This window comes from Anolis carolinensis, chromosome 2 (assembly GCF_035594765.1).
Source record: "Anolis carolinensis isolate JA03-04 chromosome 2, rAnoCar3.1.pri, whole genome shotgun sequence".
Classification (NCBI taxonomy): Eukaryota; Metazoa; Chordata; class Lepidosauria; order Squamata; family Dactyloidae; genus Anolis; species Anolis carolinensis.
In genome coordinates, this window is record NC_085842.1 from 322,811,411 (window position 1) to 322,838,506 (window position 27,096).

General features: G+C 42.3%; 1 protein-coding gene across 2 annotated transcripts; it reads left to right on the plus strand.

The window, feature by feature from the left end:
• Window positions 1-5,864: 5,864 nt before the first annotated feature.
• Window positions 5,865-27,056, plus strand: enho (energy homeostasis associated). Of its 2 annotated transcripts, none has more exons than XM_062972645.1 (2): window positions 5,865-6,028; window positions 24,111-24,583. In XM_062972645.1, the coding sequence occupies exons 1-2, from the start codon at window positions 5,880-5,882 to the stop codon at window positions 24,190-24,192; spliced, it is 231 nt and encodes a 76-aa protein (XP_062828715.1). In that variant the 5' UTR covers window positions 5,865-5,879; the 3' UTR covers window positions 24,193-24,583. The 2 variants fall into 2 exon arrangements, with proteins under 2 accessions (XP_062828715.1, XP_062828716.1); XM_062972646.1 differs by having other exon boundaries at window positions 5,879-6,028; window positions 24,111-27,056.
• The last annotated feature ends 40 nt before the right edge of the window (window positions 27,057-27,096 follow it).

Sequence of the window (27,096 nt, forward strand, 5' to 3'; positions counted from 1 at the left end):
CCATTGTTGGTTGTGTTAACAGCGCTCTCTGGATGTATTTCAAGTACAACTCCTGTAAATCATGGTGAATTCTCCTCAAACCTCTTGTTCAGTTGTTGAACAATTCCTCTGTTAACTGTATAATAGGAAAGGGTAGGAAAGGGTTAAGGGAGAGGCAGTGGGTGGGTTCATGCAAATTAAGGAACCCTGGGATATCCATTCTGGAGGAAAAATAGAACATCTAGGAGGAAATTGTGCCAACATTTTTCCATGAAGAAGAATTCACATTTATTGTTGAACAAAAAAATGAACATTTATTATATACTGTACAGTAGTTGTCATCACAAACCAGCATAACCAGCATAATCCTATCAAGAATTTCTTGTTACTACCATTAATTCCATGTCCAACACTTTATGGTACGTACATTTACCGATCCTTCATGCTCTGGTGTTCTGTTTGGCGGGCATGCTTCCAAACAAAAACTTTGCTAGGTCTTACTTCCTGGGGAGGCCTTATATTTAGCAATTCAGCAAAACCTCTACTAGGTCTTATTTTCTGGGGATGTCTTATTTTCGGGGAAACAGGGTAGATGCTGATAGCCTTACTGAAGAGTAGATTTAAACAGTTGGCTTTGAGTTGTCGAAGGCTTTCATGGCTGGGATCGCAGAATTGTTGTATGTCTTTCGGGCTGTGTGGCCATGTTCCAGAGGCATTCTCTCCTGACGTTTCGCCCACATCTATGGCAGGCATCCTCAGAGGTTGTGAGGTATGGATAAACTAAGTAAGGAAAGGAAAGAATATATATCCAGGGTGTGGCAAGAGTCCTTTGTCACTGGGAAGCCAGCATTAATGTTTCAGTTGATCACCCTAATTAGCATTGGAAATGTTTTGTCCCTTGCCCGGGGGCATCCTTTGTTCAGTCAAGCCCTCAGAATGTTGGTTCCCATCTATTGTTTTGATTTTGGAGATTTTGTAATACTGGTAGCCAGATTTTGTTCATTTTCATGGTTTCTTCAAAGGAAACTTCCAATGCTAATTAGGGTGATTAACTGAAACATTAATGCTGGCTTCCCAGGGACAAAGGACTCTTGCCACACCCTGGACTCTACACAGATATATATATTCTTTCCTTTCCTTACTTAGTTTATCCATACCTCACAACCTCTGAGGATGCCTGCCATAGATGTGGGCGAAACGTCAGGAGAGAATGCCTCTGGAACATGGCCACACAGCCCGAAAGACATACAGCAACCCAGTTGGCTTTGACTTTGGAGGGCCTTCAAGAGATGCCGCTTGGGTTTTTATAGCTTTCGAGACGGATGCATCCCATCTGCCTTGGAAATAGGATGGATGCTTGAGCAGACGGTGACCAGAGCGAAGCAGGTTAATACCTCTGCAGTATCTCCCTGCCCTTTGGCATTTCCTTTTCTGGTGTGACTTTGGGTTTGTTTTTCCCTCCTGAAACTGAAACCAACCTCGAGCCTCCCTTGGGCTGTTTTAATGTCATGCAAAAAAAGCTGTGGAAGGAAAAGCTTCAAAAATAGGGCAGGAGGAAGTTGGAAGGCCATTGCAACCCTCTCATGGAAAGGTATTGCTAGCAAGCCTCTTGCAATATTTATTTCTGAGAGAGAGCACCTTGCTGCATTCTGTCCTACTCCAAGGATGGATGTTCTAGGCTCTCAGCTTCTGTTATTCCCAAAGTTATGGCCAAGGGCTGTGTCCCTGTTCATGCTCCATGTGCTATCATTGTTGTTGTTGTTGTTGGAGTTAATGTATCATTGTTGTTGTTATTCCCAAAGCTGTGGCTCCTCATCCAAGGGCTGTGTCTCTGCGCATGTTCCATGTGCCATTGTTGTTGTTGTTACTGTATCACTGTTGTTGTTATTCCCAAAGCTGTGGCTCCTCATACAAGGGTGGTGTCTCTGTGCATGTTCCATGTGCCATTGTTGTTACTGTATCACTGTTGTTATTATTCCCAAAGCTGTGGCTCCTCATCCAAGAGCAGTGGCTCTGTGCATGCTCCATGTCCTATTGTTGTTGTTGTTGTTGTTGTTGTTGTTGTTGTTGTTGTTACTGTATCACTGTTGTTATTATTCCCAAAGCTGTGGCTCCTCATACAAGGGTGGTGTCTCTGTGCATGTTCCATGTGCTATTGTTGTTGTTGTTAATGTATCACTGTTGTTATTATTCCCAAAGCTGTGGCTCCTCATACAAGGGTGGTGTCTCTGTGCATGTTCCATGTGCTATTGTTGTTGTTGTTACTGTATCACTGTTGTTATTATTCCCAAAGCTGTGGCTCCTCATACAAGGGTGGTGTCTCTGTGCATGTTCCATGTGCTATTGTTGTTGTTGTTAATGTATCACTGTTGTTGTCATTCCCAAAGCTGTGGCACCTCATCCAAGAGCAGTGTCTCTGTGCATGCTCCATGTGCTATTGTTGTTGTTGTTAATGTATCACTGTTGTTGTCATTCCCAAAGCTGTGGCTCCTCATCCAAGAGCAGTGTCTCTGTGCATGCTCCATGTCCTATTGTTGTTGTTGTTAATGTATCACTGTTGTTGTCATTCCCAAAGCTGTGGCACCTCATCCAAGGGCTGTGTCTCTGTGCATGCTCCATGTCCTATTGTTGTTGTTGTTGTTGTTACTGTATCACTGTTGTTATTATTCCCAAAGCTGTGGCTCCTCATACAAGGGTGGTGTCTCTGTGCATGTTCCATGTGCCATTGTTGTTAATGTATCACTGTTGTTATTATTCCCAAAGCTGTGGCTCCTCATCCAAGAGCAGTGTCTCTGTGCATGCTCCATGTCCTACTGTTGTTGTTGTTGTTGTTAATGTATCACTGTTGTTATTATTCCCAAAGCTGTGGCTCCTCATCCAAGAGCGGTGTCTCTGTGCAGGCTCCATGTCCTGTTGTTGTTGTTGTTACTGTATCACTGTTGTTGTTATTCCCAAAGCTGTGGCTCCTCATACAAGGGTGGTGTCTCTGTGCATGTTCCATGTGCTATTGTTGTTGTTGTTAATGTATCACTGTTGTTATTATTCCCAAAGCTGTGGCTCCTCATACAAGGGTGGTGTCTCTGTGCATGTTCCATGTGCCATTGTTGTTAATGTATCACTGTTGTTATTATTCCCAAAGCTGTGGCTCCTCATCCAAGAGCAGTGTCTCTGTGCATGCTCCATGTGTTGTTGTTGTTGTTGTTGTTATTGTTAATGTGTCACTGTTGTTATTCCCAAAGGTGTGGCTCCTCATCCAAGAGCAGTGTCTCTGTGCAGGCTCCATGTCCTGTTGTTGTTGTTGTTAATGTATCACTGTTGTTGTTATTCCCAAAGTTGTGGCTCCTCATCCAATAGCTCCATGTGCTATTATTGTTGTTGTGATCATTATTGTTGTTACTGTATCACTGTTGTTGTTATTCCCAAAGTTGGGGCTCCTCATCCAATAGCTCCATGTGCTATTATTATTGTTGTGATCATTATTGTTGTTACTGTATCACTGTTGTTGTTATTCCCAAAGCTGTGGCTCCTCATCCAAGGGCTGCATCTCTGCACACTCCATGTGCCATTTCCTCCTCTGAATGTGCAATGTCCCAATGTTGGAACTGTAAGGTTTTATCCACTAAATGCCAAAGGATATCCAACATAGAAGCATAGCGCAAGCAAGGCCTGGAAAAAAAACCCTCAAGTATTTCAATTAAATAAATAAGGTTTTTAAAAATACCTCCTTTTTTGGTTGAATGGGTTGAGACTCGATGATGAGATATTCATTGCAAAACTATTACCAAATGTGCTACAGCAGGACATCCCTCTTGCAAAGACAAAGTTTTGGCAATTTAATGAACTTTTTCCATAAATGTTTTTATGATGGAACCAATTAGGGAATGGCATTTATAACCCAGGAATAAAAATCACGTTGCATCGTGTTATTGCTCCCATTAATCTCTGAGCAAATTTTGCCTTGTTTCCGTGCATTCCCTGGATGCATCCAAAGGCCCATGTGCCAAGCACAGCATTGTTGTTGTTGTTGTTGTTTTTGTTGTTGTTGTCCTCGTATAACCTGAGCTTCATCAATAAAATGCAAGGGGGGAAAAGAAGATCAGACATCAAAAACAAAATCTCCCTTTCTTTTTCTTTCCTAAGAAACAAAACAAAACAAACCCGAAACTTTTAAATTCCTACAAGAGATGCATTTTATAAATTAATTTACAGCTCAATGCTGTAAATTATGGGAATTGTAGTTTTACAATGACTTTGTTGCCTTCTCTGCTGGAAACTCAATGCACTACATGTCCCAGAATCAGCCAAAAAAAGCCCTTTCTAGGGGAATCACAGCACCCAGAATTCCCCATCCCGCATGCGAATGCTCCTTTGAAAGATCACAGCACCCATAATCCACCAACCAGAATGGGAAACGTTGCTTTTTGGGGAATCACAATACTCAGATTCCTCCAGAAAAGCTCGTTTGAGAGACGACAGTACCCACAATCCCCAAATACCAGGAGCCCTTTTTTGTAAGCAGCGAAGCATCCATAATCCACCAAATGGTGTAGAAAAAGTGGTCATACCCCTAAATCCATCAAACCGCATGGAAAAGGTCCTTGTGGGGGTACCACAATACCCAGAATCCCCAGGCAAACATAGAAAAAGCTCCTTTTGAGGGCATCACAGCACCCAGAATCCACCAACCAATAATAATGATGATAATAGTTATAGTTATAATAATAATAATCATCATCATCATCATCAATCAGCATGGAAAATTTCCTTTTGGGGCAAAACAATACCCAGAATCCCCCAGCAAACATAGAAAAGATTCCTTTAAGGGAATCACAGCACCCCGAATCCACCAACCAATAATAATGATGATAATAGTTATAGTTATAATAATAATAATAATATGGTAGAGTCTCACTTATCCAACATAAACGGGCCGGCAGAACGTTGGATATGCGAATATGTTGGATAATAAGGAGGCATTAAGGAAAAGCCTATTAAACATCAAATTAGGTTATGATTTTACAAATTAAGCACCAAAACATCATGTTTAACAACAAATTTGACAGAAAAAGTAGTTCAATACACAGTAATGCTATGTAGTAATTACTGTATTTACGAATTTAGCACCAAAATATCACGATGTATTGAAAACATTGACTACAAAAATGCGTTGGATAATCCAGAACATTGGATAAGTGAGTGTTGGATAAGTGAGTCTCTACTGTAATAATAATAATCATCATCATCATCATCATAAATCAGCATGGAAAAGTTCCTTTTGGGGCAACACAATACCCAGAATCTCCCAGCAAACAAAGAAAATATTCCTTTAAGAGAATCACAGCACCCAGAATCCACCAACCAATAATAATGAAGATGATGATAATAATAATAATAATAATAATAATAATAATAATAATAATAATAATAATAATAATTGTAGTTGTAGTAGTAGTAACCAGCATGAAAAAGTTCCTTTTGGGGTACTACATTACCCAGAATCCCCAGGCAAACATAGAAAAAGCTCCTTTTGAGGGCATCACAGCACCCAGAATCCACCATGCAATAACAATAATACCAATAATAATAAATAACCAGCCTGGAAAAGTTCTTTTGGGAGGAAAACACAGCACTCACAACCTTCTAAACGGCATGGAAGAGTTCCTTTTGGGGATCACAGCATCCATAACCCCGCAACCACCATGAAAAAGGCCACAGGTGCCACAATCCTTCGTCCGTCGTGGGGATTCTGGGTGCTGCGATCCCCCAAACGCGGTTCCTTTTGAATGTGTGCCCTTTTGGCCCGCACTCTGCCCATGCTCTGAGGCCTCTCCACGCTCTGAAGCCAGCCATCAGGCAATGCAGCGGAGGAGGGGCGTGGCCTGCGACGCGCGCCGGGGCCAATGGGCGGCGACCGAACGTTCGCGGCAGCCAATGGCGTTCCGGGAATGGCTTGCTTCTTCTCCCCGTGGAAGGAAGGGAGGGAGGTGGAAGGAGTCAGCGTTGGATGCGGCGGCCGGAGGAGAGAGGCTGCGGGCGGGCAGGAGAGCCGGTGAGTGGCCCCCAAAGGGCATCTAGACCAACCCCACCACCCTGGCTCCCATTGGGAGGAGTTGTTGCTTGTTATTGTTTATATTTATTGCATTCGTTTGGGTGGAAGCCTTCTCCATCTCAATAATCATCATTGAGAAGCACTCTCTCCTGACGTTTCGCCCCCATCTATGGCAGGCATCCTCAAGAGGTGGTGAGGTCTGTTGGAAAACTAGGCAAGGGGGAAGGGTTAAATATCTCCAGAGTGGGATAATAATAATAATAATAATAATAATAATAATAATAATAATAATAATAAATAACTGAGAAGCACTCTCTCCTGACGTTTCGCCCCCATCTATGGCAGGCATTCTCAAGAGGTGGTGAGGTCTGTTGGAAAACTGTGCAAGTGGGGTTTTTAAATATCTCCAGGGTGGGATAAAAATAAATAATAATAATAATAATAATAAATAACTGAGAAGCACTCTCTCCTGACGTTTCGCCCCCATCTATGGCAGGCATCCTCAAGAGGTGGTGAGGTCTGTTGGAAAACTGTGCAAGTGGGGTTTTTAAATATCTCCAGGGTGGGAGAAAAATTATTATTAATAATAATAATAATAATAATAATAATAATAATAATAATAAATAATTGAGAAGCACTCTCTCCTGACGTTTCGCCCCCATCTACGGCAGGCATCCTCAAGAGGTTATGAGGTCTGTTGGAAAACTGTGCAAGTGGGGTTTTTAAATATCTCCAGGGTGGGAGAAAAATTATTATTTTTATTATTATTATTATTAATAATAATAATAATAAATAATTGAGAAGCATTCTCTCCTGACGTTTCGCCCCCATCTATGGCAGGCATCCTCAGAGGTGGTGAGGTCTGTTGGAAAGCTAGGCAAGGGGGTTTTTTAAATATCTCCAGGGTGGGAGAAAAATTATTATTATTATTATTAATAATAATAATAATAAATAATTGAGAAGCACTCTCTCCTGACGTTTCACCCCCATCTATGGCAGGCATCCTCAAGAGGTGGTGAGGTCTGTTGGAAAACTGTGCAAGTGGGGTTTTTAAATATCTCCAGGGTGGGAGAAAAAATATTAATAATAATAATAATAATAATAATAATAAATAATTGAGAAGCATTCTCTCCTGACGTTTCGCCCCCATCTATGGCAGGCATCCTCAGAGGTGGTGAGGTCTGTTGGAAAGCTAGGCAAAGGGGGGGGGGTTAAATATCTCCAGGGTGGGAGAAAAATAAATAACAATAACAATAATAATAATAATAATAATAATAATAATAATAATAAATAATTGAGAAGCATTCTCTCCTGATGTTTCCCCCCCCCTTCAGAGGTTGTGAGGTCTGTTGGAAAACTAGGCAAGTGGGGATTTTAAATATCTCCAGGGTGGGAGGGAAAAAAAACCTCTTTGTCTGTGAATGTTGCCATTGTCCACCTTGATGAGCATTGAATAGCCTTACAGCTTCAAGGCCTGGCTGCTTCCTACCTGGGGAGTGAGGAATCCTTTGTTGGGAAGTGTTAGCCTGACATGGTGGTTATGAGAGGGGTCCGGCATTTCTATGTTCTCCAAATAATATGATGTGTATTTATTGTTACATTCATCTGGGTGGAAGAGTCCTCTATCTTAATAATAATAGTAGTAATGCTAGGAATTTTGGTCACCCCAAAGGTCATCTAGCCCAACCCCTTCTGGCTCCCAACTCAAGCCATTGTTGTTATTTATTATTATTATTATTGATATTTATTACATTCATTTGGGCAGAAGAGTGGGGATCAAACTGAAAAGAATCAATCCTCCCTCTCAAATTAATAATAATAATAATAATAATAATAATAATAATAATAATGCTAGAAATTGGAGAACCCCAAAGGTCATCTAATCTAACCCCTTTCTGCTACCCAACTTAAGCCATTGTTGTTATTTATTATTATTATTTATATTTATTGCATTCATTTGGGCAGAAGAGTGGGGATCAAACTGAAAAGAATCCATCCTCCCTCTCAAATTATTATTATTAATAATAATAATGCTAGAAATTGGGGTACCCCAAAGGTCATCTAGTCTAACCCCTTTCTGCTACCCAACTCAAGCTGTTGTTGTTATTTATTATTATTACTATTTATATTTATTGCATTGGTTTGAAAGGAAGCCTCTTCCCTCTCAAATTAATAATAATAATAGTAATGCTAGGAATTGGGGGCACCCTAAGGGTCATCTAGCCCAACCCCTTCTGGCGCCCAACTCAAGCCATTGTTGTTATTTATTATTATTGATATTTATTGCATTCATTTGGGCAGAAGAGTGGGGATCACCCCCCAAAAAATCCATCTTCCCTCTCAAAATAATAATAATAATAATGCTAGAAATTGGGGTACCCCAAAGGTCATCTAGTCTAACCCCTTTCTGCTACCCAACTCAAGCTGTTGTTGTTATTTATTATTATTACTATTTATATTTATTGCATTGGTTTGAAAGGAAGCCTCTTCCCTCTCAAATTAATAATAATAATAGTAGTAGTACTAATGCTAGGAATTGTGGGCACCCTAAGGGTCATCTAGCCCAACCCCTTATGGCGCCCAACTCAAGCCGTTGTTGTTATTTATTATTATTGATATTTATTGCATTCCTATGGGCAGAATGTTGGGTAACTTCCCAATCCTTTTCCCTCTCTAAATAATAATAATAATAATAATAATAATAATAATAATAATAATAATAATAATAATAATAATGATGCTACAAATTAGGGGCACCCTAAGGGTCATCTAGTCCATCCCCTTCTGCCACCCAACTCAAGCCGTTGTTGTTATTTATTATTATTTATATTTATTGTATTCCTTTGGACAGAAGGTTGGGGAACTCCCCAATCCTCCTCCCTCTCTAAATAATAATAATAATAATGCTAGGAATTTGGAGCACCCCAAAGGTCATCTAGTCCATCCCCTTCCGCCACCCAACTTAAGCCATTGTTGTTATTTATTATTATATATACTTATTGCATTCGTTTGGACAGAGGAGTGGGGATTGTCCCCCAAAATCTCAATCTCACTCTTCTTTCTCAAAATAATAATAATAATAATAATAATAATAATAATAATAATAATAATAATAATGCTAGAAATTGGGGTACCCCAAAGGTCATCCAGTCCAACCCCTTTCCGCCACCGTACTCAAGTCCTTCCATTGTTGGGTTGCTGTGAGTTTTCTGGGCTGTCTGGCCCTGTTCCAGAAGCATTCTCTCCTGACGTTTCACCCACATCTATGGCAGGCATCCTCAGAGGTTGTGAGGTCTGTTGGAAACTAGGAAAGTGGGGTTTATATATTTGTGGTTGGGAGAAAGAACTCTTGTCTGTTGCAGGCAAGTGTGAATGTTGCAATTGCTCACTTTGATCAGCATTTAATGGCCTTGCAATTGTTATTGTTGATTTTTGTATCAGTGTATTTACTTCAGCATAGGAAAAAAAAAAACCTGGGACACCCCAGAGGTCATCTAGTCCAACCCCATTTGGGTATGGTTACACCCAGGGTTTGGCTACACTTATCCAAGGTTGGCAGATACAGGAAGGGAGGATGTGCTTTTATTTTCTGTGGTTTATTTTCCTCCAAGCAGGTGGGATGTTGTTGTTTATTATTATTGTTGTTGTGCAAAAGTCAACACAGCCAGTCTTGTAGAAAAGGCCTCCTATTACACATGCTATCTGTCTCTCTAACTCAGAAAGATCCCACTCAGTGTCTGTTTTGAACTGGAGATTCTGAAGCTGGGGATTGCATCTACACTGTAGAGTTAATGCAGTTTGACCCCACTTCGTTGGCTCAATGCTAGGCAGTCCTGGGAATTGTAATTTGCTGAGGAAGCAGCACTCTTTAGCAGAGATATAGACCTTGGGAAATTACAACTCCCAGGATTCCCATCGCATTGAGCTACGACTGAAATGGCATCAAACTACATTAGTGTGACAGTGTAGCTGCACACCTTTGGGCCTTTTATTTGCAGAGCTTTTTCTTGTACTATCCCACAACAACAACAACAATAATAATAATAATAATAATAAATAATGATGATGCAAGTACAGTAGAGTCTCACTTATCCAACATAAACGGGCCTGCAGAATGTTGGATAAGCGAATATGTTGGATAATAAGGAGGCATTAAGGAAAAGCCTATTAAACATCAAATTAGGTTATGATTTTACAAATTAAGCACCAAAACATCATGTTAGACAACAAATTTGGCAGAAAAAGTAGTTCAATACGCAGTAATGCTATGTAGTAATTACGGTATTTACGAATTTAGCACCAAAATATCATGATATATTGAAAACATTGACTACAAAAATGCGTTGGATAATCCAGAACGTTGGATAAGCGAGTGTTGGATAAGTGAGACTCTACTGTAATATTATCTGCAAGCAAAAGGCTCAAAGGTGGGCATCTATACTGTCAGGTCAATGCAGTTTGAAGCCACTTCAGTTGTAGCTCAATTTGATGGGAATCCTGGGAGTAGTAGTTTCCCAAAATCTATAATAATAATAATAATAATAATAATAATAATAATAATAATAATAATAATTGTAGACTTTGGGAAACTACTATTCCCAGGATTCCCATCGCATTGAGCTACAACTGAAGTGGCGTCAAACTGCATTAGTGTGACAGTGTAGATGCACCCCTTTGGATCTTTTACTTGCAGAACTTTTCCTTGTACCATCCCACAATAATAATAATAATAATAATAATAATAATAATAATAATTATTATTATTATTATTATTATTATAGACCTTGGGAAACTACTACTCCCAGGATTCCCATCGCATTGAGCCACAACTGAAGTGGTGTCAAATTGCATTAGTGTGATAGTGTAGATGCCCATCTTTGGATCTTTTACTTGCAGAGCTTTTCCTTGTATCATTCCACAATTACTATTATTATTATCTTTATTATTATTATTTTATTACACGTACGTAACAGCATACATGCACATTACGTTCAATTATTATGATGATGTTTGTTTATACCCTGCTTGTTCTCTCAAAGCGGCCAACATTAAAAGCATTACAATACAACTTAAAATATCCAAATATTAAAACATATTTAAACGTCATAAGTATTAAAAACAATTCAGTTAAATCCATAAAAACCACATTTCTGTATGGAGATGTCAAGACCACATCTACGCTGCCATATAACGCAGATGTCTTTTGGAAGTCACTTTTCTTACCTATGGTCATATGAGACCATCTAGATAGCCTTTGAGGGTCCCTTTACTTACCTATGGTTTTATGAGATCGTCTTTATGGTCTTTGAAGGTCTCTTTGCTTAGCTATGACCTTATGAGACCATCTAGATGGCTTTTGGAGGTCACTTTCCTTACTGATAGTCATATGAGACCGTCAAGATGGCCTTTGAGGGTCCCTTTACTTACCTATGGTTTTATGAGATCATCTTGATGGTCTTTGGGGGCCCCTTTCTTTACCTATGGTCTTATGAAACCATCTAGATGGTCTTTGAGGTCCCTTTCCTTATCTATGATCTCCTGATGGTCTTACGAGATCATCTAGATGGCCTTTGAGGTCCCTTTCCTTATCTATGATCTCCTGATGGTCTTACGAGATCATCTAGATGGCCTTTGAGGTCCCTTTCCTTATCTATGATCTCCTGATGGTCTTACGAGATCATCTAGATGGCCTTTGAGGTCCCTTTCCTTATCTATGATCTCCTGATGGTCTTACGAGATCATCTAGATGGCCTTTGAGGTCCCTTTCCTTATCTATGATCTCCTGATGGTCTTACGAGATCATCTAGATGGCCTTTGAGGTCCCTTTCCTTATCTATGGTCTCCTGATGGTCTTACGAGATCATCTAGATGGCCTTTGAGGTCCCTTTCCTTATCTATGATCTCCTGATGGTCTTACGAGATCATCTAGATGGTCTTTGAGGTCCCTTTCCTTATCTATGGTCTCCTGATGGTCTTACGAGATCATCTAGATGGTCTTTGAGGTCCCTTTCCTTATCTATGGTCTCCTGATGGTCTTACGAGATCATCTAGATGGTCTTTGAGGTCCCTTTCCTTATCTATGGTCTCCTGATGGTCTTACGAGATCATCTAGATGGCCTTTGAGGTCCTTTTCCTTATCTATGGTCTCCTGATGGTCTTACGAGATCATCTAGATGGCCTTTGAGGTCCTTTTCCTTATCTATGATCTCCTGATGGTCTTACGAGATCATCTAGATGGTCTTTGAGGTCCCTTTCCTTATCTATGGTCTCCTGATGGTCTTACGAGATCATCTAGATGGCCTTTGAGGTCCTTTTCCTTATCTATGGTCTTCTGATGGTCTTATGAGATCATCTAGATGGCCTTTGAGGTCCCTTTCCTTATCTGTGGTCTTCTGATGGCCTTATGAGATCATCTAGATGGCCTTTGAGGTCCCTTTCCTTATCTATGGTCTTCTGATGGCCTTATGAGATCATCTAGATGGCCTTTGAGGTCCTTTTCCTTATCTATGGTCTTCTGATGGTCTTATGAGATCATCTAGATGGCCTTTGAGGTCCCTTTCCTTATCTATGGTCTTCTGATGGCCTTATGAGATCATCTAGATGGCCTTTGAGGTCCCTTTCCTTATCTATGGTCTTCTGATGGTCTTATGAGATCATCTAGATGGCCTTTGAGGTCCCTTTCCTTATCTGTGGTCTTCTGATGGCCTTATGAGATCATCTAGATGGCCTTTGAGGTCCCTTTCCTTATCTATGGTCTTCTGATGGCCTTATGAGATCATCTAGATGGCCTTTGAGATCCCTTTCCTTATCTATGGTCTTCTGATGGCCTTATGAGATCATCTAGATGGTCTTTGAGGTCCCTTTTCCTTACTGATGGTTTTATGAGACCTTCTAGATGGTCTTTGGAGGTCTCTTTGCTTACCTATGGTCTTGAGATCATCTAGATCAGGGGTCCCCAAACTAAGGCCCTCCAGGGTCATTGACCTGGTCCCTGTCTTAAACTTTAGACTTAATATTGACTTAAGTCTGAAATGACTTAGGATCCCACCCTGGAATCTGACCTTTTAGGGTTTCCCTGAACAGCTTTATTGTGGTAGAGACAGTAAAAGTGCATCTACATTGTAGAATTAATGGAGTTTGGTGCCACATCCCTTTCTGTGTCGTACGGAGACAAAGCAGATTTGTTCTCGTTGCAATCTTTGCATTCTCTCCGCTTGCACAGAAAAATAACACTGGATGAAAAACACGGAGAGCGTTCAAGTTGCAAAACAGCGAAATCTGGGCCAGAAGCAACCCTTCCCTCCGCCTGGAAAACATTCCGCTCCGTGGAAAGCAAAATTTCCCTTCCAAATTCAAACTTTGGTGACAAACACACCCGTATTTTCCTTGGCTGAAACTGGCACATAGTTTTAATAAGAAAAGAAAAAAACCTTGAATCCTGCATTAGTTCTACAGTGTAGACCAGGCATGGGCAAGCTGACTTAGGTCAACCCTAAGTCTAAAGTTTAGGACAGGGGCCAGGTCAATGACCTTGGAAGGCGTTTGGGGACCCCTGATCTAGACGATCTCATAAGACCATTGGTAAGCAAAGAGACCTCCAAAGGCCATCTAGATGGTCTCATTAGACCATCAGTAAGGAAAGGGACCCTCAAAGGCCATCTAGATGATCTCATAAGGCCATCAGAAAACCATAGATAAGGAAAGGGACCCTCAAAGGCCATCTAGATGGTCTCATAGAACCATAGGTAACAAAAGTGACCTCCAAAAGTCATCTAGACAGTCTCATAAGGCCGTAGCTAAGCAATGAGACCTTCAAAGGCCATCTAGATGGTCTCATTAGACCATCAGTAAGGAAAGGGACCCTCAAAGGCCATCTAGATGATCTCATAAGGCCATCAGAAAACCATAGATAAGGAAAGGGACCCTCAAAGGCCATCTAGATGGTCTCATAGAACCATAGGTAACAAAAGTGACCTCCAAAAGTCATCTAGACGGTCTCATAAGGCCGTAGCTAAGCAATGAGACCTTCAAAGACCATCTAGATGATCTCATGAGGCCAAAAGTAAACAAAGAGACCTCCAAAGACCAGGTAGACTTAGGTCAACCCTATGTCTAAAGTTTAGGACAGGGGCCAGGTCAATGACCTTGGAGGGCCGCATCCGGCCCATGGGCTTTAGTTTGGGGACCCCTGCCGTAGACCATGGTATCCTTCAGAGACGCTTCACGGGAATGAGTCTTTGAGGTACTGTTTTGGTTCCAGCCCTTCTTGGAGGGCCGTTCCCAGAAGGTGTTGTTGGGGGACACCTGCTCGGCCCCGCAGCCTTGTCTTGTGGGTCCCGCAGGGTTCAGTCTTGCCCCCCATGTTGTTTAACATCTACATGAAGCTGCTGGGAGACATCATCCAGAATTTTGGAGTTCAATGCCATCTGTACTAGATGATGTCCAACTCTGTAATTCCTTTCCACCTGTTGCTAGGGAAGCTGTCCAAGTCCTGAACCGGTGCTTGGCCGCTGTGACAGTCTGGATGAGGACCAACAAATTGAAATTGAATCCAGATAAGATAAGGGCACTCCTGGTCAGTCGCAAGGCTGAACAGGGTCTAGGGTTACAGCCTGTGCTGGATGGGGTTACACTCCTCCTGAAGACACAATTTCACAGCTTGGAAGTTCTCCTGGACTCGTTGCTGAGTCTGGAACCCCAGGTTTTGGCAGTGGCCAGGGGAGCATTCGCACAATTAAAACTTGTGCACCAGCTGTGTTCATGCCTTGAGAAGCCAGATTTGGCCACGATGGTACACATTCTTGTCACATCTTAAATAGACTACTTGTTGCACCCCAAGGCAGCGTGAGCACTCTAAACCAGACAGAAACCAATAATCATATAATATCTTTATTAAAACAATTATAAATTAAGGAATGGATAGGTGGAAAGGTTGAGCATATAATAGTTCTTTATGAAAAGGTATGAATTAGTCCAAAGAATTGAAGGGAAATGTCCAATATTATTGTCCAAAGTCCAGAAACTGAAACATGCTCAAAACTGTTGGAAAGTTCTTGAGTGGGGAATAACAAGGAAGCAAGACTGAATAACAAAGTTCAAAGTCACTAGGAAGTTCTTGATATCAAAGCAAGGACGTGATGAAGCTGAGGCAGAATTTGGTTCAGGAACAAGGCAAGGAAGTAGACTTACTCTGGGTCTACTTGGGAGTCGCGGCTCGGCTTGGCCGCCAGGATCTGGAAACTTGGCTTGGAAGAAGCAGGAGCTAGACTTGGTGAACCTTTCTCAGGAAATAGCAACGTTGACACCGCAAAGTGTCTACGGTGTAAAACACTTTTATGGAACCCAAATTGATCACAAAAACGAGGTTCTCAAGGGAAAACCTTCTATCTATTATCCCCTCGAGATGCCAAGTGGTTACTCCTGCAGAGTCCTTGTTTTTCAGATCTCTGGCGATGCAGAAACTCCCTTCTGTTGAAGGACACGTTCTCTGGGGAACTAAGAACATCTGGTTCAGCCATGGAAGTAATATTTTCACTTTCTCTCCCAATTAAGGAATCACCCGAGCTATCAACAGCTGGCAGCTGTAATTGGAAAGAGCTCTGTGGACTAGGTAAAAAGTCAGTATAAGCTTCATCCTGGTCATAGTTCATTTCTGGATCAGGTTCAGAAGCCAAAGGTGGCTGGGGTATGACACTACTGCAATGCTCTCTACATGGGGCTGCCTTTGAAGACTGTTTGGAAGCTTCAAATAGTCCAATGGGTGATAGCCAATTTGCGCACAGGGAACATACAACCTCCCTGTTATGTCAGCTCCACTGGCTACCAGTCGGCTGCCGACTTGAGTATAATTCAAAGTGCTGACTTTACCCTACAAAGCCCTAAACAGCTCTGGCCCAGCTTACCTGTCCGAATGTTTCTCCCTCTATGAACCAGCCCAAATGCTAAGATCATCCTTGTTCCCACCTCCTTCGCAAGTGCGGTTGGTGCGGACGAAGGACAGGGCCTTCTCAGTGGTGGCCTCTCACCTGTGGAACTCCCTTCCCAGTGAAATTAGATCAGCCTCTTCCCTCCTGGCCTTTAGAAAGAAACTTAAAACCTGGCTATGGAACCGTTCAGAGAATAGCACAGCGAAATAGGCAGCTATGAAGTGACTGAAATATGATTAGAATGGCTTCTGGATTACAATTTTGTGTCTTTGTGCTTTTAACAGTTTTATTTAACATACTGATTGTGGTGGTTTTATGGTTTTTAAAATTGATTTTAATGTATATTGTATTTGTATGTTTGTTGTGGCATCGAATTGTTGCCAATTTGGAAGCTGCTCTGAGTCCCCTTGACAGTTCAGATAGAGTGAGGTAAAAATGCAGTAAATAAATACCATATATACTCAAGTATAAGCTGACACAAATATAAGCCGAGGCACGTAATTTTACCACAAAGAAAATTGGGAAAACATTGACTCCAGTATAAGCCGAGGGTGGTACATTTCAGAAATAACAATAGATACCAATAAAATTACATTTATTGAGGCATCAGTAGGTTAAATGTTTTTGAATATTTACATAAAGCTCAGATTTAAGATAAGACTGTCCAACTCTGATTAAACATTATTCTCATCTTCTTCAATGTAAATGTGCTTATGTATCCTTTTAATAGTAATAGAGTAAAATAATACATGTAATCATCATAATAATAAATACAGGAAAATAATACATGTAATCATAAATAGAGTAAAATAATAAATGTAATAATAATAATATCAGAATGATTTAATAAATGTATTAATAATAATAAAATAGAGTAAAATTAATGTAATAGTCGCACAATAATAGAGAAAAATAATAAATGTAATAATACCAATAATAATAGAGAAAAATCATAAATGTTCCATATATTCTCGAGTATAAGCTGACCCAAATATAAGCCAACCAGGACCCTCACCCGAGTATAAGCCGAGGGGGGCTTTTTCAGTCTTTAAAAAAGGGCTGAAAAACTAGGCTTATACTCGAGTATATACAGTAAATAAAATCTAGTTGGTCCCCACATGTGATGCCATAGGTAAAGAGGCTTAGAGTCCATATGAGTCGGGATTTAAATGCACTAAATTAAATAAGTAAATTAGGGACATTACACACATACAATTGTGCAGGAGGAACCCAGAGGTCATCTAGAAGGACCCCACATTTGATGTCATAGCATTTGGACGTGAGTGACAACGGGTTACAGTCCATATGAATAGGTATTTAGATACATTAAATAAATACAGTGATACCTCTACTTCTGTATAAGAATAGATTCAAAAAATTGTGCAAGAGAAACCCAGAGGTCATCTAGAAGGTCCCTCATTTGATGTCATAGCAGTGGTATTGCAGGAAGAGCTTCTCATATTGGTGCCAGAAAAATGGAAATTGTTATCATTATATTTATATACAGTAGAGTCTCACTTATCCAATATTCACTTATTCAACGTTCTGGATTATCCAATGCATTTTTGTAGTCAATGTTTTCAATATATCATGATATTTTGGTGCTAAATTCGTAAATACAGTAATTACTATGTAGCATTACTTCGTATTGAACTATTTTTTCTGTCAAATTTGTTGTCTAACATGATGTTTTGCTGCTTAATTTGTAAAATCATAACCTAATTTGATGTTTAATAGGCTTCTCCTTAATCTCTCCTTATTATCCAACATACTCGCTTATCCAATGTTCTGCTGGCCCGTTTATGTTGGATAAGTGAGACTCTACTGTATTTATATCCTGCTTTTATCTCTCAACTGAGACGCAAAGTGGCTTGCAACCTCCAGAAACCCAAGGCAATGCAATATAAAACCCACAGCATGCAAATATTAAAATACAATTAAATACACAAGGCACTTCAAGACATTTCGCCAGCTCTTTCAGGGCCAGGAGAGTCCTTGTTTTGAAACAGGAAGGCAATTGCATTTTCCAAAAAAGCTTCTTCTTGGCTTAAAAGAGCTTGGCATGAACCAAAAAAACAATGAGGCATTTTAAAATAGGTTTCATGGCTTCCTTGTAATGTTGAACATTGCAAAATTTTCCCTTTTTTGAGGATTAGGTGGTTTCCCAGCCAAACTGGCCATCTGTTTTGTTTTTATCGCTGCAGGAAGGTCCTGGGGCCCAAGAACGGCTGCCGATGCCCAGCCTGGGTTTCGGAAACTCATCAAGATAGATGAGAGGGTGGCATCCTATTTTCCTGCCAAAAATGACTTCCAAACATACATTTATTTATTTACTAGCTGTGCCCGGCCACGCATTGCTGTGGCGAAGTATGAGGCCCCTTCTACACAGCTGGATAAAATGCACACTGAAGTGGATTATATGGCAGTGTGGAGTCAAGATAATCCAGTTCAAAGCAGATAATATAAGACTATAAATGGGTTATATAGCTGTGTGGAAGGGCCTTGAGTCTACACTGCCATATAATCCAGTTAAAATCAGATAATCTGTATTTTATAGGCAGTGTGGAAGAGGCCAAAGTGAGGCCTAACTCTGCCTGTGCCCTGGGCCGAGTGGGTTGCTAGTAGACCAAGTGGGCGGAGCTTAGCCTTCTAACTGGCAGCAATTGGATAAAAACAATTATTCCTCTCCCTCTAATTAGGACTTTATTTTTCTTTTCTTTTTGTTGTATGAACGTAGAGGCATGGATGAGAGGTTGTGCTGCCAAGTTTAGTGTTTCTGGGATGTGTAGTTTTGTTGTTTTGTCCTAGGCCGAAATTTCATTACCCTTTTATATATATACTAGCTGTGCCCGGCCACGCGTTTCTGTGGCGAAGTCTGGTGGTATGGGAAATAAAGTATTGAGGAATTGGTGGTAGTTAAGGTAAAGGGTAAAGGTTTTCTCCTGACATTAAGTCCAGTTGTGTCCGACTGCACACTGAAGTGGATTATATGGCAGTGTGGAGTCAAGATATTCCAGTGCCAAGCAGATAATATAAGATTATAAATGGGTTATATAGCTGTGTGGAAGGGCCTTGAGTCTACACTGCCATATAATCCAGTGCAAATTAGATTATCTGTGGAAGAAGCCTAAGTGAGGCCTAAATCTGCCTGTCCCCTCGGCTGAGTTGGTTGCTAGGAGACCAAGTGGGCAGAGATTAGTCCTCTAACTGGCAGCAATTGGATAAAAACAATTATTCCTTTCCCTCTAATTAGGACTTTATTTTTCTTTTCTTTTTGTTGTATCAACCTTGAGGCATGGATGATGGGTTGTGTTGTCAAATTTCGAGGTTGGGGGGCCTGTACTTTTGTTGTTTTGTTGGTCGCCGTGATGCCATCACTCTTTTATATATATAGATAACTTTCACCCCGCCTTTCTCCCCGAGGGGACTCAGTGCGGCTCACAATAAATAGGCAAAAATTCAATGCCTAAAAAACAATGTAAAAGCAACAATTCATATAAAACAATCTACAAAACAACAATTCATATAAAACAGGTACCATTGCAAAATAAAATCACATTATATAAAATTTTAAGCATGTCCAAGATTAAAATCCGTTCATCCAGAATCCTCAATAAATCTTCGTACAGGTCATGTAAAGTCCATGTTCTCGTTCATTAAAAGCTTGTGTGCACAACCATGTCTTTAAGGCTTTCCTGAATCCTAGGAGAGTTGGGATCTGCCAATGTTGGTAACATTGGGCCTTGCGCTCCTAAAAGTGGGTTCCTTGCAATCTTGCTTTTGACATTTAATTTGGTTTCGCTTCAGTTACCAAAAGGGCTCCTGCCTTTGAACTGTATTGCTTGGAAATGTGTTCGTTCCAAAGTTACGGCTGCCTTTTTTTGTTGCCTGGTTCTCTTTGAAGACAGAGAAAAATGCAAGCCCTGAAACCATGTTTATTTTATGTTCCTCTTCGGAGCAGCGGCGGACCTTAAAAGGATCTTTTGCAAAGGGGAGATTTTTCAGGGAATGTGGGAGAAAGCTGTTCACTGCTGTTAAAAAGAGAAGGAAGCCACGGGGGCCCTCGAGACGGAAAAACCAGACAGGCGTCTCCATGCATCCCCAAATGAACCAGAACAAGGGGGTCTTGGAAAGAAATCCATAAGTGGCAAATGGGGAGTGTTTGGGGGTATGTTTTGGTACCAAAAGGATCCAAATTGGAAGCTAAAGCAGGTCAGCACTGTTTAGATAATGTCAAAGAGATATGCAAACACCATAAAGGTTCAAAACATATGCTATAAACACAGTATGTATATTAGAGCATCATATACATTCAACATTCACATAAGTGTTCACAACAATAATAAAGTACAGTCAATTGTTGTAATACACAGCAGTATCTTACAGAATGTAATGTTTCAAGAAACTTCCATCTTAGAGACTTAAATGCATACTGGAGCATCATATATGACATTCACATAAGTGTTCACAACAATAATACAGTCAACTGTTTTAATAAACAGCAGTATCTTACAGCATATAATGTTTCAAGAAACTTCCATCTTAGAGACTTAAATGCATACTGGAGTCAACATAGAGTAGTCTTTAGTTTCACATTATATCAGCATATATTATTTCGTAAAGGTTGAATGTCCATGATGCACTAATACACATACTGTGTTGTTTATAAAAATCAGTTGGAGTCCTGAGAAATTGTTCAAATGCCATAGACTGCTCTATGTTGACTCCAGTTCGCATTTAAGTCTCTAAGATTGCAGTTTCTTGAAATATTATATTCTGTAAGATACTGCTCTGTATTACAACAGTTGACTGTACTTTATTATTGCTGTTATTATCTATGGTTTTCTGATGGCCTTATGAAACCATCTAGATGGTCTTTGAGGTCACTTTCCTTACCTATGGTCTTCTGATGGCCTTATGAGATCATCTAGATGGTCTTTGAGGTCCCTTTCCTTATCTGTGGTCTTCTGATGGCCTTATGAGATCATCTAGATGGTCTTTGAGGTCACTTTCCTTACCTATGGTCTTCTGATGGCCTTATGAGATCATCTAGATGGTCTTTGAGGTCCCTTTCCTTATCTGTGGTCTTCTGATGGCCTTATGAGATCATCTAGATGGTCTTTGAGGTCGCTTTCCTTACCTATGGTCTTCTGATGGCCTTATGAGATCATCTAGATGGTCTTTGAGGTCACTTTCCTTACCTATGGTCTTCTGATGGCCTTATGAGATCATTTAGATGGTCTCTAAGATCCCTTTCCTTATCTGTGGTCTTCTGATGGCCTTATGAAACCATCTAGATGGTCTTTGAGGTCCCTTTCCTTATCTATGGTCTGATGGCCTTATGAGATCATTTAGATGGTCTCTAAGGTCCCTTTCCTTATCTGTGGTCTTCTGATGGCCTTATGAAACCATCTAGATGGTCTTTGAGGTCCCTTTCCTTATCTATGGTCTGATGGCCTTATGAGATCATTTAGATGGTCTCTAAGGTCCCTTTCCTTATCTGTGGTCTTCTGATGGCCTTATGAAACCATCTAGATGGTCTTTGAGGTCCCTTTCCTTATCTATGGTCTCCTGATGGTCTTATATCATCTAGATGGTCTTTGAAGTCCTTTCATAGAATTATAGAATCATAGATGTCCTTCTATGGATGTTTTGAAACAGATGGCTATCTGTTGGAAGGGCTTGGATTGTATATTCTGTCATAGTAGAAAAATGTTGGACTGAGTGGCCCTTGGGGTCTCTCTACGAATCTCAGGTGCCATCAGGAAAGAAACGTGCAAACCCACCTCTGAGTCCTGCTTTCCAAAGAAAACCCATTTAAGTCAATAATGTTTCCACAGGTCCACAGGTGACCCAAAGGCGCATGCAAAGACTTGCCATTTGTGGCCAGATGTGTGACGTGATCTCCTTTTCCCAGCGAGAATTCCTTTCCTCTCGTGTAATTAAATTGGTGGCTGGTTGGTGACTTGTGGCAGTTAAAGTGGTGCCAAACTGCAATTTGTTCTGCAATGTAAATGCACCCTGAGTCTATCATGAAAACCTGTTCCTAATCTTAAAGGCGCTGCAAGATCTTGCTCCCAAAAGTGTGAAGAGCTTGAAGGCCTGGCGCTTTCAAGTTTTAGATTTCAGCCTTTGTTGCTTTGGACGAGTCTTTCCAGGCCGGAACTTTTGCGAAACCCGAGGCCTCCGGAGAGTTTCCGAGGCAAATTTGGGCACCTTTCCGAATTGAATTCTGCTGAAAAGGGGAGAACAAAGGCCGCACTGTGGAGCAGCGTCTCCATGGGCAACCCCTTTGGAGGAGCCTAAATGGAGTTTCCTGGGAGATGCCCACTTGCCCTCCGCTATTCGGCTCTTTCGGTCCAAAGCAGCCCATTGAAAACATTTGGTATTATAATGGGCCCTGGAGCCCAGATCAAGATCCATGAAGCCCCTGTTGCAAAATCCACAGTTCTAGTGCTTTGAGAGAATTCTGTTACACCATGGGAACAAAATGTTACACTATGTAACAAAAGTGTTATTTCCTATTTAATTGTCTGGTACAGTAGAGTCTCACTAATCCAAGCTAAACGGGCCGGCAGAAGCTTGGATAAGCGAATATCTTGGATTATAAGAACTGATCAAGGAAAAAGTAGTTCAATACGCAGGAATGTTATGTTGTAATTACTGTATTTACGAATTTAGCACCAAAATATCACGATATATTGGAAACATTGACTACAAAAATGGCTTGGATTATCCAGAGGCTTGGATAAGCGAGGCTTGGATTAGTGAGACTCTACTGTACTTTGAAAGGAGTTGTTCTACTCCAGAAACTTTGTTGTTTTTGTGGCTGCAACAAACTATCTTGAATTGGTTGAGACTCTATGATGAGATATTCATTGGAAAGTAGGTAAAGGCACCTATTCTGGGGGTTGGTGCTGATCTCCATTTCTAAGCCGAAGAGCTGGCATTGTCCGTAGACACCTCCTGGGTCATGTGGCCACTGGCATGACTGCATGGAAAGCTGTTACCTTCCCGTCGGAGCAGTACCTATTGATCTACTCACATTTGCATGTTTTCCAACTGCTAGGTTGGCAGAAGCTGGGGCTAACAGCACGAGCTCACCCTGCTCCCCAATTCGAACCTGCAACCTTTCCGTTCACAAGTTCAGCAGCTCAGAGCTTTAACATGCTGCGCTACCGAGGGTCCCATTCATTGGAAAACTAGAGAAAAATGTGCTGCAGGATGTACCTCCCACAAAACAAAAGTTTTTGCAGTTTAATAAATATTTCCTGTATTTTTGTGATGGAACAAATTAGGAAATTGCATTTATAACCTAGGAAGAAAAATCGTGTTACCTAGTGATTTGTGTTCAGGATTCTGTGGATTTCTATATATCTGGTTGAGCTTGGAGAAGTAAAGGCTGAGAGAAGGGGAGAGGAAAGCCTATTATTGAAATATTTGAAGGGAGGTCCCATTGAGGAGGAAGCTGCAACACCCATGAAAGTGGAGGGATGCCTCTACATGTCCTTCTGACATCTGTAAATGGGGAGTGAGAATCTGGGAAAATGTAGCTTCGATGGTGTTAGGGATTCGTCTTCAGAAGAGGAAGGGGAGCAGGAAAGTGTTCATGAATCTGAGGGTGAGTTGGAATCTGAGGAGGAGGTTTTGCAAGTACCCACATTTCAGGAAAGGCGAAAGAAAACAGCAGAGATGCCGTTCAGTTAGAATAGCTGCCAGAAATGCAGCTGAGTAATTGGGAACTGGCCTAGCAGTTGTGAGGGGACTCAGGGCTATAAAGTAGAAGCAAGTGCAGCCAGCTCTTGCTGGTAACAAACTGACTCTAATGCCTTCGCTCCCCTGGTGCCTGCTTTGAGTCTGCATCTGGGAAACTGCTTCTAAGAATTTATTTCTGTTTCTTTGTCTGAAGTAAGACTGCTATTTGATTTGGGAATTTATCAGAGACTAAGAACTGTGTTTGCCCTAAGACTTCCTTGCTTTCTTTTGCATTATTCCACTGAGTGTGCTGTTCTTTATGTTTTGCTGAAGTAAAGCAGTTTTCATTTACTTACCACAGTGTTTTAAGGCTGTTCTTGAAAGACAAAACAGGACAGGTGGCCTGTAGCAGAAGCCTTGTCCCTCCCTGTTAACCGTGTGGTTGTGTTCCTTCTTTGCAGATGTCAACTGAAGATGAAAAGACCTGAAAGTGAGCAAGAAGCTGCTGTGATTTCCCATCTCTGTGTGTGTGTGCCTCCTTGAAGAAGACACTCGTGCCAACACTGTGTCCTTGAATGGTGTGGATCCCAGTTCTACTCTGGACGTTTTTGCAGTGTGAACTGGGACTCGGCTCTTATTGGCTGGAAAACAAGAAGCCTTGATGTGGGAAGAGGTTTGCCATCATGTCTAGCAATGAGCTCAACGGATCGAAGCAGCCGCGTTATGGTCTTTGAGGGCACCACATTGGGCTGCAGATTGTCAGGACGAGGCATCAAAGCCTGGCTGGGTCCTGGAATCTGTGGAAGGCTTTAAGGTCTCCGGAGAGAAGGAGACCCGTTGATGGGCTTTCCCCATTTGAAGCGGGACCCCTTGCCAGCCTGAAGGGCACCGTGGCCCCTGCCCAGGGCCCCCACCGGTGCCCCATTTTGGGGGCCCACCATGGGGTCAGGCCTCTCCACGGGGGCCGTGGTCGCCATCGTCTTCAACTGCGTCATCGCCTTCCTCCTCCTGCTGCTCTTCCTCATCCTCTGCAAGGCCTGCCGGACACCCGCTTCCTGCCCCGACAAGAGCCCTTCCTCCGAAGCCGACGAGCGCGGCAACGAGGAGCGCTACCTCCTCCAGCCCTGACCCCGCGGATCCCGTGAACTGCTCTTGAGGGACTGAGGCCGTTTGGAGAGGGGCCTCGAAGGGCCTGGGCAGAAGCAGGTCTCGTTGGGTTCCTTCTCTTTGAGCGATGGAGGGAGGAGACTGGTTTTGGAGCCCCAAAGGGACTGGTGGCCATTTCCAGCCAAGCTTTTCTAGGCGGAGAGACAAGTCGGGTCCAATTTCCCCTTGTGGTGGCCTTTTCAGCCCTGGTGAACCCAGAGCCTGGCCCTGTCCAGATGGTGGCTAGCAGGGCAACGTAGACAGGGCTTGACGTGGAACATCTTATTTCACTGCCCAGGTTTCAATAAAACCCTGGTTAGTTCAGGCTCTTTCTCGTTGGGAGAGATCCCTGCTCACAGCCCACTGCATTGGCCGTGGTTTCTCTGTGGTCAGGAGCGCCATGGAGACCTTGGCCATGGAGGGGGCTGTGGAGTTCCTTGGAGCCCATCTTCAGCGGAGCCCAAGGTGCCGATTCAGCCAGATGGAGGCCTACAAAGGAATGAAGGGCTCGCCTTCTCCAGTGGATGGGTTAGGGTCCTCAGTAGCAGGGGATGATGAGGGATGAGCCATGGTGGCTTGAGCGATGGGGGTGATGGTGGCATCTGATGGGTTTGATAGCACTTGCTCCTGGGTCTGGAGGTGTCCTTTTTGCCTCTTTCTTTGGGAAGACTCTTCTTTGGACAGGTGAGGCCATGTAGGTGAGCTCCACAAGGCAGGGCAGCTCCAAGTATCAGTTGGAAGCACTGCTCAAAGGAGGAAGGCAACATGAAAGGGGGCAGGACAAGGGGAGCAGAATCCAGAAAGAGTAGGCCTGGAAATTATGAAAAATGCACCTTGTTGTTCGACTTTTCCTCAATGGCTTATCTCTGTTGCCAAGCTATGTGAAAAGGTACCTAGCTGAAGACATGGGATGGTGGAACTGGGAGACCTATAGCAAAACCTTTGTGTTGAGAGGATTCTAGGACGGTGCCTTGTTCCAGAAGTGATGTGTTGGACTGTTTCATCCAGTCCAGGCTTGCAACACTCAGAAACGCTTGCAGAAGGGCAGATAGTGCTGTGTTTGGTGTGTTCAGAGTAAAAGGCCTTTGTGTTACCTCATGGACGCACTATTAGAGCAGGTATCAGGCTTTCCTATGGAGATGTGTGTGTGTTTAACACTCCGAGACCTTTGTGGCACAAGAGAAAGAGAGTCCTGCAGGTTGGAAGGAAAAGAGGGAGGGAGGCTGGTGCAAACTGTGAGTAACGTCTCTGGTTTCTCAGTGGCTGCAGCTGCACAACTTTGGGAGAAGGGAGTTACTGTGATGTTGCCGTGTCTGCAACAACTCCCTCGCTCAGTGCAACCAAAGCCGGAGAGCAATTCTTGCAAATTTGGTGCTTGCAGCAATGTCTCCAGTGTATGCTTTCCCTTGAGCGCTGCTTCTTGGAAGTGAGTTACACCAGAGGAAGGATGCTGATGCAAACACCAACCCTGCAAGGTTGCTCCCTGACAAGATCTTTTGACAGCCATCAGGGGAAGTGGCTTCTCTCGCACTGAGCAAAGGAGTCTTTGCAGGGCCTGTGACCTTACAGTTCATAAAACAGAGGTGTTTCTCAAAGGGGTTGCGCCCGTCTTCCTTCCACCTTGTCCTTTGCTTCTCCAGTTGTGCTCTAACCTCAAGGAAGATTCTGCAAAAGGGGCAAAAAAGGGGGCAGCTGTGGAAGAGACGAGGGAGACTCGAATCGGCCTTTCCGGGATAGACTTTCCTTGGTCCCCTTGTGTTTGGCCTCCTTTTCCTCAGCACAGTGAATCCTGGTGGGCATCACAGCCAGTGTCCATCTAACAATAGGCAGAGGTTTAGGAGGCCAAAGTTTGGAGTGGGGCAGGGAAGAGGTCTCCTCTTCCAAAGGAGAGTCAAAGGGACATTTGGAAGAACTCATGTGAGGTGATGCTGCAAAGTCCTGCTCTTCTTGGGGACTGCAGCAGAAACATGCAAAAGGGATCCCCAAACAGCCACTGTAGTAGTCATGGAATGGATCAAGGTGGTGTCCCTTTCACGTGGTTGCAAATGTGGGTGAGTCTTGCCCCTTATGTTTGTGTGTCTTATCTGCATGGCAGGAGGAGTGGGGTCCCGGGGAGGATCCTCTTGCGCTGCTGAGAGACAGAACAAATGTTTCCTTCTCGTGCCAATGACTCCGCGCTCACTGGAACAGGCCTTTCCTAACTGCGATTTGACTGGAATAATAATTATTTTAAATAAAAAATGTGCATAGTTTGTAGCAAAGGCTTCCTGATTTGGGTTTTTTGGTGCTTGGTGAAAGTGT

Bases quoted from the DNA above. Each gene is read 5' to 3' on its own strand.
- enho (XM_062972645.1), top strand. From the start codon at position 5,880: ATGGGCGGCGACCGAACGTTCGCGGCAGCCAATGGCGTTCCGGGAATG. The intron at 6,029-24,110 runs GTGAGTGGCCCC...CCTTCTTTGCAG, and splicing joins GCGGGCGGGCAGGAGAGCCG to ATGTCAACTGAAGATGAAAA.